The sequence below is a fragment of the Gambusia affinis genome, linkage group LG09 (genome assembly GCF_019740435.1).
Source record: "Gambusia affinis linkage group LG09, SWU_Gaff_1.0, whole genome shotgun sequence".
Lineage (NCBI taxonomy): Eukaryota > Metazoa > Chordata > Actinopteri > Cyprinodontiformes > Poeciliidae > Gambusia > Gambusia affinis.
In genome coordinates, this window is record NC_057876.1 from 19,284,990 (window position 1) to 19,302,915 (window position 17,926).

The 17,926-nt window shown below is 38.4% G+C and overlaps 1 protein-coding gene across 3 annotated transcripts; it reads left to right on the forward strand.

Moving 5' to 3' along the window:
* The first annotated feature begins 2,032 nt into the window (after window positions 1–2,032).
* Window positions 2,033–17,718, forward strand: LOC122837200 (cohesin subunit SA-1). Of its 3 annotated transcripts, none has more exons than XM_044127369.1 (32): window positions 2,033–2,137; window positions 2,506–2,539; window positions 2,674–2,770; window positions 3,314–3,532; window positions 4,022–4,118; window positions 4,347–4,423; window positions 4,797–5,001; window positions 5,307–5,458; window positions 6,219–6,416; window positions 6,818–6,916; window positions 7,476–7,555; window positions 8,462–8,569; window positions 8,719–8,818; window positions 8,993–9,095; window positions 9,257–9,360; window positions 9,525–9,617; window positions 9,705–9,797; window positions 9,888–10,088; window positions 10,236–10,303; window positions 10,388–10,475; window positions 10,777–10,857; window positions 11,514–11,606; window positions 11,862–12,030; window positions 12,335–12,465; window positions 12,774–12,875; window positions 14,089–14,222; window positions 14,379–14,498; window positions 15,164–15,339; window positions 15,450–15,645; window positions 15,921–16,016; window positions 16,096–16,207; window positions 17,395–17,718. In XM_044127369.1, the coding sequence occupies exons 2-32, from the start codon at window positions 2,511–2,513 to the stop codon at window positions 17,443–17,445; spliced, it is 3,672 nt and encodes a 1,223-aa protein (XP_043983304.1). In that variant the 5' UTR covers window positions 2,033–2,137; window positions 2,506–2,510; the 3' UTR covers window positions 17,446–17,718. The 3 variants fall into 3 exon arrangements, with proteins under 3 accessions (XP_043983304.1, XP_043983303.1, XP_043983305.1); XM_044127368.1 differs by having other exon boundaries at window positions 2,044–2,132; window positions 17,395–17,683; XM_044127370.1 differs by lacking the exon at window positions 2,033–2,137 and adding an exon at window positions 2,205–2,223 and having other exon boundaries at window positions 17,395–17,683.
* Window positions 17,719–17,926: the final 208 nt, after the last annotated feature.

Consider the following 17,926-nt stretch of genomic DNA (forward strand, 5'->3'; position numbering starts at 1 on the left):
TCTCTTTCTCTCTGTAAATATCTATTTTTTATTTTTCTGTTTCTCTCTATCTCTAGATCTATATATCTTTCTCTCTCTCTTTGCCTGTGTCTTTTTTCTCTCCCCCTTTCTGTATCTGTGTCTCTCTGTCTCTGTTTCTGTCTCTCTCTCTCTCTCTCTCTCTCTCTCTCTATCTCTCTCTCAGAGGACGAGGAGTTGTGGACGACGTGCGGCGGCCCGTGCTTTCCTATGACTTCCTAGTGAAACTGCCCTATTGGGTGGGGGAAGTTGTAGTGTTTATTTATCTATTCTCCCTAACTGTCTCAAACTAAATAACCATTATCCAAAATCTGCTATCCAAACTATCAAAACTCTATCCACTCTCTCAACTGACCGCAACTCGACTACAACAACCCACATTTTGAATGGAGCCTGTGGGGTTTATAAACCCCGCGCCAAAATCTGAGCCACTTCCCGAAGCAGTCACGTGGTACAGCCGGGCAGCGAGGCTTCGGACGTCATCGTTTTCGGCTCCTCCCCTAAATGAAGCAAGCCTCGATACGCGCTTTACGGAAACGCCCCCTCCATTACTCGACACACGCCTCGAAGCCTCGGCTCATCACGTAACATCACTACCTGTGTGCAAACCAGATGTCATGTATAAGCATGCACAATAGCTAACTATTTTTGTTGTAATATCTTTGATTTTCATACAATAAAGTTACTCAAAGAGGGTAGAGTAACCAGGCATTTTACTCAAGAGTAGCACTTCATAATGTGACAACTCAAAAGTAGAAAGCATAGTGTAATAAAACTACTCCTAAAAGTACTTGCACCTCTGGATTGAATATGCAGTCTTTTGCCACATCCCAACCACAAGCATTTTTTAAGACACAAAATGATACAAAGTACAACATACTTTTGGCCTTGTAAAACAACCTGCAAAGACTCCAAGTCTTTTTGGTTTTGCTACTTGGATTCAAATTGGATGGGGAATGTCTGTGAACAGCAATTTTCAAGTCTTGCCATAGATTCTAACTTTGATTTATCTATGGACATTCAAATAATTATCTTAACACACAATTATAGTTTGATCTAAAACATTACACTGTAGCTCTGGATGTATGTTTAGGGTTTGTTTTCCTTCTGGAAGACTTCAATACGTTTTAGGTTTTCTTTCAGGAGAGGTCTGTGCTGGCTTCATCCATCTTCCCTATTCTTGTTGAGGAAAATCAACTCTAGTGCATCCATGGACCTGCTGCCTCTCTGTTTAATGTGCAGAATAGATTCATTAATACTGAGATTAAAGTACATGAACATGGACTCAGTGTACTTATTAAATGACATGCAGGCATTTGGGTTTGATGGATTGTATTCAGGGGTTTCTTAGTAAAGTTGGCTGATAGCTATGCAAACCACAGTTTTCATATTTTGTGCATGTTGGTAAGAAAGATCAAATCCCAATGAAATGCACACACAATGTTATTGGTTGTACCTTGACAAAATGTGAAAGTTAAAGCATAATGTGGGTATTATTTTGCAAGACACTGGTAATTTGAGCAGAGCTAAAATAAAGCAACTGTCTGCTACAGTTTGACACAACATATTATTTCTGTAGCTTTACATATTCATTGCTGCATAGCATGTAGCAAGCAAAAATGAACAATAGACGTCCTATTTAGAACCGGTTTCAGTTTAATTTTATACGAATTTAATGTAAATGCAGGTGATTTATTTTGAAATTAAAACCGGAAGCTTTCAGCGTACTTTATTCGACACTAATATGACTTCAGAACAATGGAAATTGAGAGAGGAGAGGATTCACAGCATCTGAACACCAAACTGAACAGAATTTCACAATCCAAATTATTAAACAAAGAGCCCATAGGGAATATAAGGACAGAAGCTACCAAGTTGCAAAGACACGTGATATATCCGAGTTTCCTACAAATTCCTTGTTTAACAGACAGTAACGGGAGTCTGTACTAAACTAGACTTTTACTGCACACTACCTGTAACTAATAACTGACATTTCAGACAGGCCAATCAGGCTCGAGGATAAAAAAAAAGCGCTGGCCAATTGGCAAAGAGAATCTGTTCGCGGCGAAGTTTCTTGCCAGCATAGTAGCGAGAAGAAAAAAAGTTATCTAAGAGTAAGGTATTGTTTAACTAAATATATTTTTGTAACTTATTCACTTTTACGTCGTGTGTACTTATGGATTTTTGGTAGCTGTCCGCGTAGTGGTTAGTAATGTGTCTTATCCATTTTCAAAGCATCATTTACCGATACTTCTGTTAGCAATTAGCTCCGCTATTGAGCTGGATTTTCTCTGGCTAGTTGTAAAATATATATACATATCGTTGGATATTTGAGGTCTTAAAGAATTAACTTATACAGTATGTATTTTTAAAAAACATTTTACGTCAGAGATTTACTGATTTTGTTATCTACGATCAGTTTCCCGTTTTATTATATTAAAAAATACGCTAACCAGTCAATTCAAAATCTGCCGCGTTCTCTTTCAGCTAAAATGGAAACTGGAAGCTCCGCTTTCGACAGGTAATGTTACCCGAGCCTTTGCTTCAAATATTCTATTCTAGAATATAAATTCAATAAATGTGATTATTTTAATAGGATTCCTAATTGTGTTTAATTCTTGTTGAGATTTTCCTTAATTCTGTCTTTCTTGTTAGTCTTGAAGAGTTGGATCTTTCCTCAGAATCTGGTAGTATCTATGAATCTCAGACAAAAGCCAGAAAGAGAAGTAAACAGTCACTTCCGGCACCCCAGGTAAATATTTTTGTTTTGTAGTAATTAATTTCTCATTATGTTTATCAGGGAAATGGTTTCTGTCCTGTCTGGAAAAGTGAATTAGGGATTTAATAGTATTTTCCAGGTCTGGAAAAGTAAAATTAGAGAATGGAAACATATTTATACTTCCTTTTTCTGTTCACCCATTAATCCATTATTATTTACCACCAAACTCTTCATTTTCTTACAATCTGGGTTGTTTGCAGGTTTTGTATTCAAGATCCAACCAATAAAAATATGCCTGCCTTATGTTCTTTTCTATTTAAAAACTGTCTAAGAAAAGAACAAAGCGATGATAATAATAAATTTAAAATGGAGAAAAAGTAAGGACTTTTCTCATTGTGAAAATTGTTTAGGTTTCCTGTTTCAATTTTGGTATTTTTAATTTACCCAATAGATCTATCATTTTCAGTTGTTATTAAAGGTCAAAACTGTGGACTCCTGCTGTTGTAGATGCCTAGAATAGGACACAGTTGCTCCCAGTTCACAACATATTCCTAAATAATTCTCTTTCATGTAAAGCCACCAAAGAGACCCAGGCGTACTGCTGCATTGAGACTGACATCCAGTACCAGTAGCAGCCCCATCCCGGACCCTCCTGACCCCTCCCAGCAGCAGCCATCATCGTCCCAAGGGACATCCAGAAAGCTGTCCTCTGAGCGTGTGATGAGCGAGGAGAGCCAGGGGATCAGTGCGAAAGATATCTATGATGCTGTGTGCTCTGGAAAGAGTGCCATGGTGGTGAGTGCGAGGTTGTGAGGAAGCAAAAAGCTCACGGAGGAGGGGGAAGGTAATGATACGGACTTCAACATGAAGGGAGGGCGGTGCTAAAGGAGACATGTATAATGAAAAGTGAAACAAGCTGACAAAAAGAGAGGTGATTATGTGCTTTCAGTGGCTGACTGATGTGGCCTTAAAGAATTGCCTTTTATAAGCAAAGAGGGAGGGAGAATCTCGTTGGGTCACAGAGTCAATGATTGACAACACTGACCATCCCCACTATTGTTCTGCTATTGTCTGTTCTGAGTAAAGACTAACAGGTTAGATCCACATAACAAAAAGAAAGGAACTAAATCTGCATACAACCCAAGTAAATAGTTTGATGCATATATGTACAAAGTTACAGTTGAGTAAAAAATGATACTGAGTGAATGAATCTGAAATCTATGCTGTTATTGTAAATTAATTCTGTCTCATTTGATGTGTGTGCGGCTTCCTGTCGATCCAAAGACAGTGGTGGAGGAGTGGTTGTGCAGCTACAAACAGATCCGAGAGGAAGGCTTTCTGGTGCTCATCAACTTCATTGTTCAGTCTTGCGGATGCAAAGGTCAGAGGTTAAATGGGAGGCCAGGGAGATGCTAGATTCTATTTTGGGGGGTCAAAGTTATAGAGATTTTTTTTCTCCATTTGCAGCTCAGGTTGTCATCTGTGGTATTGATTTCTGTAACGTTGACAAGATTAGATTTAAGCCAAGGGAACATGAAAATGAATGTTCTAAAATGTATCTTCTAGTCATGGATTTTATTTAGATTCTAATGTAGACCTTTTTGCTCAGGTGTGGTGAGCAGAGAGATGTATGAAAGTATGGAAAATGCTGAAATTATCAGCACACTAACAAAGGAGTTCAATGAGGTAAGAAGGAAAACAAATGTTCGGTTTATGAGTTAGAGTTTGGCTAAATATCAACGGTAAAACTGTTTATACATCTTTGCAAGTGAATCTTTTTCTGCCTTGTCTGTTTAATTGAAGCTGGAATTAGATTCAGAAATCTAGTGATCTCTCTGTCCCATGAGGTTGTGATCCAAAAGATGGCGCACAGCGTGTTTGAAAAAGCTAATTACAATCTTAATGTTGATAAATGAACTCATTAATTAGTTAATCATCACTGTTTTTGTCATTAGCAGAATAAACCACAGGCTCCATATTAATATACAAAACAGATTGCAGAATATTAGACGTTTGTCTGCAGCTGATTGGTTTGTGGTTTTTTCTCGTCTTTGGCCAGGATTCTGTGAACTACCCACTGATCACCCCTGGTCCTCAGTTTAAACGTTTCAAAGCCGGTCTGTGCGAGTTTGTTCGGGTCCTGGTCCACTCGTGTCGCAATAGTCTGGTTTACGACGAGTTTCTCTTCCCTTCCCTGCTGGCTCTGCTCACCGGTTTGTCTGACTCCCAGGTCAGAGCCTTCAGACACACCAGTACCTTACTAGGTAAGCACACCAGTACATCACAGGTAAAAAAAATAAAAATAAAAAAAGTGGCACCTCACCTGATTCCTACTGTTTTGAATTCTTATACAATGCCTTACATGTCACTAAACATTTTTACATTAACAAAGTAGCAGATTATAGTGAAGTTTAATTAGAAGTAGCCTATACCTAATTTGGTCTAATTTCATATAATGCCCTTTAATTTGATTTGTCTTCAAGTTGTCAAAATGTGAATGACTTCAAGATGTGTGAATATTTTTCAGATTTTAGATTTTTAGATCTAATTTTTCTGTGGTTTGTTTTAGCCATGAAGCTGATGACGGGATTGGTGGACGTGGCTATGGCTGTGTCGGTTCAGCTGCAGACTACACAGCGGCGATGCGACATCGAGAACAGCAAGAGTCCACGTGACCCAGAGTCCACCCGACTGGAGGAACTGAAGACCGCCATCAGAGAGGTAAAACACTCTAACACTGACTTAGCTGTAGAAGGTGACATTGTTAGATTGTGAAGACTTTGAAATCAGTAATGATTTACTACAGAACAAAGGTTCTGATATGGTTAATATTCTGTGCCGTTGCACAGACTTATCTGCTTAATAAACTCAGCTTCTATGTAGCGAAATAAAATTGACCTGAGTGCTCTTTCCATTGTTCTTCACAGAAGCTTAAAAATTACATAAACCGATAAAAATGTGTTCAGAAATACTGTTTAACTGCAAAACTGGAGTCATGTCATCAAATTAGACCATAATCTGTTTGCTTTTCTAAAAGCTTTGAATATTTAACATTCATTTTAATATCATTAAAGAGCTCAAGTGGTATAAATAAATAAAACGTTTTAGAGGAGCGAATCAAGAAGGAAATCTGTTAGGATTTTTTCTTTATTTCAAACATGAATAAAAGACAAAACTAGATATCAAATTGTCAATATCAACTGTTGAGGACTTTTAATGTAGAGAAAAATGTGATAACATTGTGATTGTAATCTTGCTGTAAAATGTCATGATGATCTAGCTTGAAATTCATATCTTAAAGATAAATAATGATTAAAGGTAATTGTCTTTATAGTATTTGTGTTAAAACTTTTTCAAACATTTTTCCCCCTATTAAAACAACTCAGATTTGTTGAAATGATAATCTATGGCAACAACACGTTCATCTTTTTCACTTTTTCTTTGTCATTGTTCTTATCTATGTTTTATGTTTTTGATGTAGCTGCAGGAGAACCGAGAAGAACTCTCATTCATGATGAACGCCATCTTCCGTGGCGTCTTTGTGCACCGCTACCGCGACCGACTGGCAGACATTCGTGCGACGTGTATTGAGGAGTTGGGACTTTGGCTGAAAATGGATCCTGATAACTTCCTCAATGACAGATGCTTGAAATATTTAGGATGGACGTTGCATGACAAGGTAAACACAGATTTGATGAAACAGAAGGTGGAATGTGGTTTTCTCTTCGCTCCAGAAGCATTTTAGATGCATTGAAGATGTCTGTCTGGAACTCCCTACTGGCCAAAAAGCAGTAGAAATAAAAAATATTTTGTTCAACTTTTGACCTTAGATAAGCAGAGACGACACAAATCTGGTTCTTTGTTCTTTGTTTCAAAGTAATCTCTATCCACTCTGCAGTTAGTTTTCCTTGGAGTTTTCTTTGGCAGTGTTTCATCTACTCATCAAGATTTCCTTTTTAGCCTATTTCATGAGAATCATGTATAAAAAGAGAAACATTCTTTCAGAACAGGCTTCCCTGAGTGTCTGCGTAGGATGCAGAAAAGCATGTCACTGTACTTTTGTTTTCTATTTTCCTGCAGCAAAGTCCAGTGCGTCTGCAGTGTGTGCGTGCCCTGCAGGGTCTGTACCAGGAGAAGGAGTTCATTGGCCGCCTGGAGCTTTTCACCAACAGATTTAAAGTGAGCCATCCCTCTGGATTGGACTCGCGCCTCATTTAATGCCTGTTTTTTTTTCCCTGTTCTCCCCCCCCCCCAGTCTGCATCTGTCTTTTCTGTCTGCTTCTTTGCTCAACATCTGTCTCCCATCTATTGTTTGCGCTTTTTGTTTTGTCTCTACTTTGTTGCCTGTCTGTGTTTCTCCACCCATTTTTTGGTGCCTTCTCTCTGTTTTTTAATGCCTATCCATTATTTTTTGTCTTTGCACCACTTCTGTTTGTTGGTATGGTCCCATCTTTTGTCTGGGCTTGTGTCTGGTTGTGTTAATTGCCGCCAATTACCCATAGATAATAAGCCCTTCTCAAATACATGAAAACCCTCTTAAGCCACATGTGCTGCTGCAGATAAATGGTCTTTTTTCTGTCATGGCTTACATCCTAATCAGCAAGTAAGCATGCGTGTGTGTGTGGGTGCATTTATGCATATTATTTATCAGTTTGTTTGACTGCTGGCACGATTGTACATTTATCTCTGTGTGCGTGTGTGTGTATTGCGGTGCAAAACTGAATTTCTGTGTGCTCAGGAAAGGATTCTCAGCATGGTGCTGGACAAAGACCCAGACGTGGCAGTGGAAGTGGTCAATCTGTTGCTGATGATCCAACAGTGAGGGCTTTCTCTGTTTCTGAGGGTTCCTTTGTTGATGTAATTCAGGAATATTTTTAGTAGATTTGTAAAAAAAAAAAAAATGTCGTCGTCATTTAAATTGTTTAGAGTTTTAATTCTGATCTTCAATAAAAATTACAATGATCAGCTTTTTACAGAGGGCTAATAGAAATTTCACATTTGCTGCCTGTAGTTTTTTTTTTTGTTTTTGTTTTTTTTTTTCATCTGATTTTGGAGGCAAGCCAAGTTCCCCCCACATCCCACTTCATAATCCATAACAACTAAAGAATCTGTTATCAGAATCTGATGTCTTTGTCCAGGAACTACACAATCAGAGCTTTGCAAGTGCATATAAGAGTGATGGCTAAATAATGTTGTCTTAAAAACAAAACTCTTAGCAGTCATAGTAAGATTTCAAGCCATTTATAAAAATGTGTGATACATTATCTCAGTAATGATAAAGATAAGCACCTTTTAGGTTTATAGTTGTTGCTTTTATTTTATGTACAGTCCCTCACAAAAGTAGAATAGAATAGAAATAGCCTTTATTGTTGCACAGTGAGGAAATTCAGGTGTAATATCAGTGAAGTGACAGGTGTTTGAGTCACACAGAGATAAAAGTATAAAATATGCAAAAAAAATACATTAATGTACAGTAAGGCAAAATTATAATATAAAAAACTGAAATTGTGTAATACAATCCAAGAAATAAGCAACTGAGTAGAGTTGGATATTTAAAAAAAAGAAAAATTAATGTATATTTATTTGTGCATTAAAAACAGACTACTTACAATTTGGGGAAAAATGTAATATCTTACATTGTACATTTTGAATGGCATTTCTTTTGACTCATTAATCATAGGGTTTGGAATTGACTGCGTTGGCCGTTTATTTTGACACTTGCAGCAGCACAGAAGACGACTTGATGGAGGAGGAGTCCGGCCACATCTACCCCCTGGTTTACGCTTCACACCGAGGTCTGGCGTCTGCAGCCGGAGCCTTCCTCTGCCACAAGTATGTTCGATGTGGTAGGAATCATTAACTCCTGCTGATCCACAATATTAGCATTGAAAGTAGTTCCTTTTTTAAGCAGTTCATCTATGGATAAGAACTTTATTTTCCTCTGAGTAAATACAATTTACTAGTTTCTTTATGTGTGACAGGCTGAAACGTGTGGTTACTAATCAAAGCCAGGATGATGATGATAAAAGCAACAATGCAGCGTTTTTTCAAATACTCATCTCCTTCTACATCCAGAGTGAGGTAGCCATTTTGTTTTTGTGATCTCTTGCTTCTCTTGAACTGATGTTCTCATGATGGTTTTTCAGTTCCTTTTTTCCCCTCATAGATCCCATATTTTCTTATTTTTGTAATTGAAGTCACAATGTTGTATTTTAAAAGATTGAAGTGGTTTCATCTGAATTGTTTATGCAACAGTTCCATGAGCATGGTGCGTACCTGGTGGACAGTCTGTGGACTGTGGCCGGCTCTGAGCTTAGAGACTGGGACACCATGACGGCTTTACTGCTGCAGGATTCTGGTGAGGAGTGTTAAGGGTGTGAGTGACTCAAGCTGTATGTCCAAACGGTATTTAACTCCATGCATTATTTCTACTTTGATTTGACATTCTTTTTTTATAGTTGCTGATAACAATGTCTGTTCCGGGAGGTCATCTCTTTGTCTTTGCCTTCTTGTTGCCAGGTCTGATGTATGAGGAGGAGGGGGCGCTCCTGGAGATCATGATATGTGCCATCAGACAGGCAGCAGAGGCAACGCCACCAATTGGGAGAAGTCAGGGCAAAAAGGTGTGAATAAATGTTTGCAATAGCTTTATTATTTTGCTTTCACAATCTAGTTTTGAAGCTAACGAAAATTGCAGATGTTTTCCACACTGCGTTTACTGATTTTGTCAAACAAACAAAAATTGTGGTTACATTGGTATCCTCTGAACTTTTTTGACACATATTAGATCCTGAGCACAAAGTTGAAGAAGATTCAGGAACAAGACAGGACTCGCATTACCACACATTTCATCCCTGTACTCCCACAGCTGCTTTCCAAGGTGCACAGCTGAACACATTTATGATACTTTATTTTTATGTACCGTAATAGAACACTGCTTCAATGTAAAACTTCAATCTGCCTGTAGTACTCAGCTGATGCAGAGAAGGTGAGCCTTCTCCTCAGAGCTCCTCTTTACTTTGATCTGGACATGTACAGCAGCACTCAGTGGCTTGAAAAGGTAAGAAAGAGGTCATAAATGGCCTCACCAGATTTGTGAAGCCATAGAAATGAATGTTTAATTTTCTTGATCCATCCTTGTTTCTCTCAGCATCTGGACCTGCTGCTGTCCCAGATTTGCACCATCATGAAGAAGCATACAGATGCTGCTGTGCTGCAGGCCTGCGCCTTGCTGGTCAGCACCCTCTGCTCAGAGAGCCACACCTTCTCCTCCCGTGCACACCTGGTCTTCAGTCAGCTGATGGACGAGCTGACCGAATGCTTCAACTCCTACCTGAGCGACTTACTGCAGGTTCGAAAATCTCTCTGAGAAGCCCGCATACCATGAGATACAGCTTTGTAAGCACCTGTATGTTTTGAAAAGTGAAGATAATTAAGAAGAGCAGACTGGCTCTTATTTCCTCTTTCAGCCTTTCAGTCGCTGTGTTTTATTACTTAGGGTGCAGCAGATGAGGATGGAGTATACAATGCAGCTTCAGCCTTGAAAAGGATTGCTGCCTTGTGCAGGTGAGCTCGTATAATAGATAAGCTTTGTACTGACGATGCTTTTCATTAGAGATGTGTTTGACTCCAAGCTTTGTGTGTTTTTAGTGCCAAGGACCCGACTAGATGGGAGCTGCTTGATTCTTGCATGGAGTTGCTGAAAAACAGGATAGAATCCTTGGATTTTGACACTGAGGTTTAAAGCAACATTTTATGTGATAATATAAAGGTTGTTCAGCTTGATTAGGATTTTACCTCATGAGAAGGATGAGCGAGAGCAGGGTAATGAAATGTCAGATATGGCATGAATGTCAGAGCTTCAAAGCCCTACAATCGGATTTAGCTAGAATAATTATAAAGTTGACTATTGTTTTTTTCCTCTGTGTTCCATTTGAGACATGTTCTTTCAAGTCTGAAGGAATTGCAGGAAGTCTTTTTTATTATTATTTAAACAAATATCCAAAGAAGTTATTTTTGACTTGTTTGTGTGATTTCAGCTCTTGGTGGCGGCTCTGAAGTGTGCAGCTTTTCACCTCATGTGGGCAAAATTGAATGTAGTCAACCTGAATCCAGCTGAGGTGATTTGTTTCTGTTTTTAAATGAAACTTACTTTGATTTAAGTCTAGCATTTTCCCTTTAACAAGCAGCCTTTATTCCAACAGCATCTGCATTAATTTAAGCCAAATAACATGGTGCAGATTGCGTCTCAGCCAGTTTATCAGTCTATTAGTGGAGATCTTGGCTGTTTTTAGAGCCATTATGTGTCAAACAATTCACCAGATAGTTTACCAGCAAGCAAATCATTCAAAAAAAATCTTTAAGTCTGAAATCACAAAATCATTTTATATACCCTGACTATGCATTAATTCATTCATTATTGCATAATTCATCTCTGATCTCCACATCCTATCGCTCTTGTTAAAGACAAAAGCATTCAATATTATTCACCTTAGTTAATTGTCCAAGCTAACATTTTCAGATATTATTCAAATATGCAAGTTTTTCTCACTTGAAATACTTCCTCAAAAATACATCAATCATTTGTTAATTGTTACTCACAAGCAAATATCTTTGAATTACCGCCTCCTACTTTGACTTGACTAACGCTGAAGATAGAGAGTCCAATGACGGAGACATTTATGTTTAGCAATTATTTCTCTGGTTAACTAAAATGTTTTATAATTACAGTCTTTCTCTCTGTTGTTATACCTCTATTTCTCAACTTTTTTCCCAGGGTGACTTAAAGCTTCTTAGGAAAAGGGTGCGCTTGTTTTGCAGAATCTGCCAGACTTGTTTGTCTCTGGACCAGACTGAGATAAGGGATCAGGTAAAAGCTTGATGAAAATGAACATCATTCTTTGTGCTGACTGCACAGCCAGAAAATAAAGTTAAAACACTTCAACTTTAATAGAAATTGCCAATAAAAGGTATTGACTATTGAATCAGAATCAGCTGACCATTTAAATCTAAATTAACGGCCAATTCCGATCTACTGATATTAGAGTGTTTGTGGGTCTTGAATTTTACTTGGTAAAACTAAAACCTGTTAAAGTCAATTTTCTGTTTATCTTCCCATTCTTAGGCATTTGAGCTGCTGTGTGACCTGCTGCTGCTGTATGGAGCAGTTTCTGTCCGCGGTGAGCCTGTCCTCCGAGAGCTGGTTCACCTGCCGTCCGACTCTCTGCGCGCTGAGTTGGCGTCTTTTCTCCTGGACTACGTCTTCAACGACAGCGAAAATATCGAACTCGATGGTACTTTTATACCAACTCGTATCACAGTGCCAGCTCGGACCTGTGACGGTTCCAGCAGCAGTTTTAGTGAAAAAGAAGACTATTTTCTCAGATCAGCCTTTGCACATTTTTCACTTTTTCATGTTTCCTTTCTGAGAATGTTTAATCATATTCCTTCCAACTCCAGCAGATTCTAGTGTGGAATACTGTTTGCTTCTGCTTTATAAGCATCTGAATCCTCTAATCAGAAAAATAGCCTCACATGATCTCATGTGATATGCCTTATTTTAAAATTTTGTCCAACCCTTGCTCTCGTATTTTTTAGATGAAGATTTGGAAAAGAAGGTGGTTCTTCTTCAGAAGAAACGCAACCAGCTGGGTGGCTACTGTAAGCTGGTCCTCTACGGCGTCCTGGACCTGTCTGCTGCCACCAATGTCTTCAAGCACTACAGCAAGGTGGAGTAATAATCTTTATTATTTGTGCTCAGCTCGGCTGAATGCTTTGCCTTCTTAGTCCTGAATCATTCTTGGATGAATTAGCTAGATTTGGAAAGCCTACTAAAACTAATTAATATTGAAGAGGATGTGTGGAAAGTGGAGGAAGGTGATAAAATTTGTTTTGGAACAAGCGAGGTGCAGAAGATGAGTCATGGAAAACAGCGGCTAAAACAAGCAACCATGACGTGAACGGAGTGGATTATTTGTACCGTCAGACACTTACAATTAAAGTGCATTGACATTTTGTGATATCTGGTTTCTTACAGTATTTCAAAAACTTTGGTGACATCATAAAGGAGACGGTGAGCAAGAGCAAGCTCATCAACCCCATACAGAGCGCCAAGATCGTGTGCCTCAGCCTGCAGCAGGTGTGCACCTCATTTCACTGCTAAATAGGGTGGGAGTGTGTAGCAGCAGATGTAAAGAAAGAAAAAAGTCAAACAAAGATTGTGTATGATGAAAGATGTGCACACTGTACTTTTTGTGTCCATTTAGGAAACTAAATGTTCAGTTGATACTGAACATATAGCATTGTTTCTATTACAGAAAATCTCTTTTCTTTGCAGATCAATATCTAATACCTTAATGTATAAAAATGTAGTAGAAATGTGAGTTTAGATGCACCAGATGTTTAGAGGCAGGTTTCCAGTCACCATTTTCATAAAGCTCTGACCTGCCTTAACTGATTTTCAGACTATTTTGAATCCTCTTGATAGGCTATAAATAACAGTTCAAATTTTTATTTTTTTTGCACCTTCTCTATAGACTGTAAATTAACTTTTTTTTAAGATGTTGTTTATTGCTAAATAAAATAATGATTTTACATTATTTAGATGATTTTTCTCTGCAACATGGATAATCTATAAATACAGTAAAATCTTCCAGGTTATGGGTCAGAGGTATTTATACTGGTAAAAAAATAATTGTTGCACATTTCGTATATAAGAAGCATTTTAGTTCACCAATGTTTTTTAAATTTTTTTTATTGTTTCAGAATAAATAACAGGTATCAGGTGTAATATTTGAGAGGAAAAAGCTCTTATTTCACGCTTATGTGAATTGTTAAATATTTTATTTGGTTACTGTAATTGTACAGGAGTGTGAGTAAAGCTTTTATTTTGTAATAGGTTGGAATATTTTTTATTAGGAGAAGCAACTTCACACAGAGTGAGAGAGAGCAGTCTGTTACACAGCTCTGCAGCAAAACAGAATGTCACTATTGTTTCAAACAGAAGATTATTAATGTACCATCATAATTAGCAATTAGTGTGACTAAACCAGCTAGCATTATTGTTAGAGGTCCATGTGTGCTTTTACAATAGAGTAAATGGATAATTAACTATAATAATCCAAAAATTGTCAACATCTCCTAATCCAACTTGTTCCTCAGGAGAAATAATTAAGTCTCTTCAAAACAAAATTCAAACCTCTTGTTTAGTAGAATTACAGCCATTTTTTTGAATCACACTTGGTATCCAGCCGAACTGAAAGCCGGTGCTCCGTGTCTGTGTATTCCTGCAGACACATTAAAGGTTTCACTATAGAGCATGTTTATGTGAAGTCATGATTGTGTGTGCTCAGCTGTTCTCCGAGATGCTTACGGACGGCCACGACCAGCAGGATTTCACCGAGATTAGAGAGTTGGCTCGAAAGCTGGCCATGAGCTTTGGCGTCGATCTGCATCGTTCCCGCAAACAACTGGTGGCCCTGCACTTGTTAGTAACACATTTCTCCGACACACACTATTTCTCTTAGCTTTAGCAAATTGCAACATGTTAACTTGAATATTTTGTATGGTATCCTGAGGAGTATTTTTTTATAGAGTTGCTTATTAGTTTGTGCAATAATCTCTAAAATGTTTTTCTCGTCAGGGACGGGATCCGTTTTGCATTTCGTGTGCCGCAGGAAGGGGAGGAGTGTCCAAACGTGGCGTTCCTAGAAATCCTCAGCGAGTTCAGCTTCAAGTTGCTTCCACAGGACTGCGTCCAGCTGTGAGGACCCCAAGGGACAACTCATCTGCATTCATACAAACTTCATTACTCTCACATCTAACAAAATCTGTCTGCGTTTCATTCTGTGCTGTTAATTGGGAGTTTTAGCAATTTGAAATTTTGCCTGAGCTGAATCAGCTCACTTTTCAAAAACGTTTTGTTTTATACAGCCTTCCTGCTGAGAACAGTTAATTATATTAGGAACAACAGGTGAATTTATGCAGTGTGTGTGAGACAGCGTGTGTTGTAAAACAAGGTTTTATTGTTTTAAAAAGGCTAAATGTCATGAAACCCTGAGTCTGAGTTTTCCTTGAGTAACAACTTCCACACCAAAGAGTGATGTTTTCAAAGTGACCTGGTAGTTGTCAGGAATGATGCATCCACTTAAAAGAAAATTCTTTTGTTGTTTTTGTTTTACCAGCTTTTCACTAGTCAGGATAGGTAAAGCTGAAATGTCTGCTTATAAGTCAATAACAAAATAAATCTCTTTTTTTTCTCACCTTAACTCCAGCGTTTCAGGGATACCTCCACTGGTATCGGTTTTAGATTTACTGCTCCTCTTGTTTCTCTTCCATCTGCATTCTTACCAAAATCACATCAGACATTCAACAAAGAGTCTTCCAGTCTTTGTCCTTGAATCCTGTCACTCTTTCATTCCCTCCCAGAGCCCAGTTTCTGAAATCTGAGTGTCCCAGTGCTGCCCTCTCCTGGCCGTCAGTTGAACTGTATCGCCGTTCTTTGCAGTCTCGCACCTCCAAGTACAAAGATCCAGATGAGGGAGGCAAAGCCGACTCCTCCCTTGACACACCTGTGACCAAACGCAAAAGGATAACAGCTCAGGGTGACACTGACTTATTTTTCTAACAGTAGTATTTAAAGAGCAAGCGTTTTGTAAAAAAGTAGTCATAAATTGCTTGTTGGTAGATTCTTTTACTTGTTTGTCTTGTCCAGGTTCAGCATCTAGCACTGCCAGAGGTTCACTGTTGGAGAGCAGCAGCATCCAGAGCCACCTTCACACTCCGGCCCTCACTTCGACCGTCCTGAAACAGAGAACCAAACGGACGGCTGCCAAGAAGCCCAAGGCCACAGTGTCAGACAGTGGGAGCATCCTGACTGAGCTGGAATCAGAGGATGAGTTCTCCTGCGGGTGAGTTGGATTTTATTATCACAACATCTGCACCGTTCACCACGTCTGTGTCAGGCTGCTGGGAGTTACAGTTGGACGTCTGCCAAAAGCAGCAATTTGGTTTCAGTAAATGACTACCAGGCTTTTTCCCGACCATCAGCAGGCCAGTCTGCACTCCTTTCTAATTTAATAATAATGTTTCCAGGCAAAAAGGAAAGTGGATATTGAAATAAACCAAGCTGTATGGAATATAGAAATTAGATTACAAATTCTAGTTTTTTTTGTTGCTCCTACAGGTCCAACATGCGAAAGGTAAAGCCAACCAAACGTGGGAAAGCTTCTTCTGTGCAGACGTCTACACAGCAAGAAGATCTGGATTCTCACCTCAATTTGTAAGGCTGACGTTTGTTTATTTTTGAAAATTCTGTTTGTAGCCATGGAAAAATAATGACTCCCCTTATTGTTACCCAGGCTTTCACTGATTGAGGATGACATTTCAAAAAGGGCTGGGAGCGACATTTCAGGAGAAGAGGAGCCTGAGATAGAAGATTATGAAAGTGACAAAGGATCTGAATTTACACTGGTAAAAGAATCAATGTTTTGTAAATAAGTCAAACTTTTGTTTTTATGTGTATCTCTAAGGGTCTTTTCGCGCCTGAAGTCAGGTGCACTCGGTTAAATTGGAGTCCATAACTAACATTTGCTACATTTTTAGCTGGTGTGGTTTGCTTTCACATCGCCTTGTGTCAAACGAACCAAATCCTTCAAAAGTGGCGTCAAATTTTGGCAGTTTTAAGATTTCTCTTTTGTTTTTGGTAAAAGGCCAAAAGTCATTTCTTCCTCTAGCAGTAGATTCACGCATTTGTTTTGATTGTATTTACCCAGAATGCTGTGCACTGTAGATTGCTTCTTACATTCGCATTCAAACTACACCACCGTGGTTTTTAAGCGGTCCATATTTTGTTTTTTGTTTTTTTTGCTTTTTTTTTGGTTCACATCAGAGTTTGAATATGCTTTCACACCTCCCCAAATGAACCAGAGTTTGACTACAGTATAGTAAACAGGGCTGGTGTTGCTGCATTTTAAGAATATGTAAATAGAATGGAAGATGGTCGGCTTGAGCTAAACGCCATGTTGCTGCCTTCAAACTTATTACAACACAGATTAAAGTACTGTTTTTCAGGAGGGTCTGCATCTCTTTCTAATGCTTAGAATCATGATGTAGAATATTTTTGAGGGTTTTGAACTCTTCTTCTAGCACCATATTACGGCAACTTGTTTTTCCTGCTTTAGTTTGCGTAGAGGTAGAGAAAAGGGCATGCACCTCAAAATTTCATCCAGACTCAGTGACGCTGGTTGCCTGGAAACCAAAAAGAAGCAGCACATCTTTTCAAGCTGCAGTGTGAACAAAGAGTAAAGCTTTCTGCTAAAGAAAAGCCCTTATATTAACTGATGCAGAGGAAGAGTGGAAGTGGCGGTGAGCAATATTATTGTAAGTGCACAAGATTTGAGGTGCTTTCAGCTCTTGGGTCTAAACAAATGAAGAGCATTGTCAGATGCCTGTGCCACTTCTCCTAAAAATTAGAATTAAAAAAACAACTTCAGCCAACAGAAATCAGATCTGCAGAGCTCTTTCCAGACAGAGCTGTGCTAAACCTAAAATTATTATGACTTGGACACAGGATTGGATTCTTTGCAGAGTGTGTGGAATATTGTTTGCTTGGAAATGAGAATCTGCATCTCCTAACTTATTTTTTTTTCCCCCTCCAGCCATCAACGCGTCACACCTCGGCCAGCATCCTTGATGAGCTCTTTGACTGAGAGCTCATCTGAGAGTTCATCTCAGCACTTCTGCATGTTCTGAGTTTGCACCAATCATTTTTGTGAAAAAAAAAACCCATACATTTTTCAAAATTTGTTAATCATACCTGATAGTTTGATTCTGATTACTATTTTTAAAATGTAGAAAAACGTTCAGACTACATTTTTAGTTAGATCACTGTCTGCCAACAGTAAGCTAAAGGTTTTCACCTATTTTGTCGTTACTGCCACTTCTTTGTTCAGCACTTTTGTTAAATAAAATATGATTAATGTTACAAACTTGTGCCAAATGTTTCTGAAACATTTCTTGTCGGGTGATGCAAATATATTTCCAAACATTTTTAAAAAGTCATTTTTTTCCCCAACATTAAACATTCATACTATAGTTTTGTATTCAACTGAGGAAAATTCTATTGAATTGTAAAATTTGTTTAATTCACCTAAATTAACCTCTCACATTTTTGTTGTTTTGGTTTAGATA

Excerpts from the sequence above, each read along its gene's own strand:
- LOC122837200 (XM_044127369.1), top strand. The coding sequence starts at position 2,511 with ATGGAAACTGGAAGCTCCGCTTTCGACAG. Across the intron at positions 8,819-8,992 it reads CCTTCTACATCCAGAGTGAG|TTCCATGAGCATGGTGCGTA; the intron begins GTAGCCATTTTG and ends TTTATGCAACAG. Across the intron at positions 10,476-10,776 it reads CCTTGGATTTTGACACTGAG|CTCTTGGTGGCGGCTCTGAA; the intron begins GTTTAAAGCAAC and ends GTGTGATTTCAG.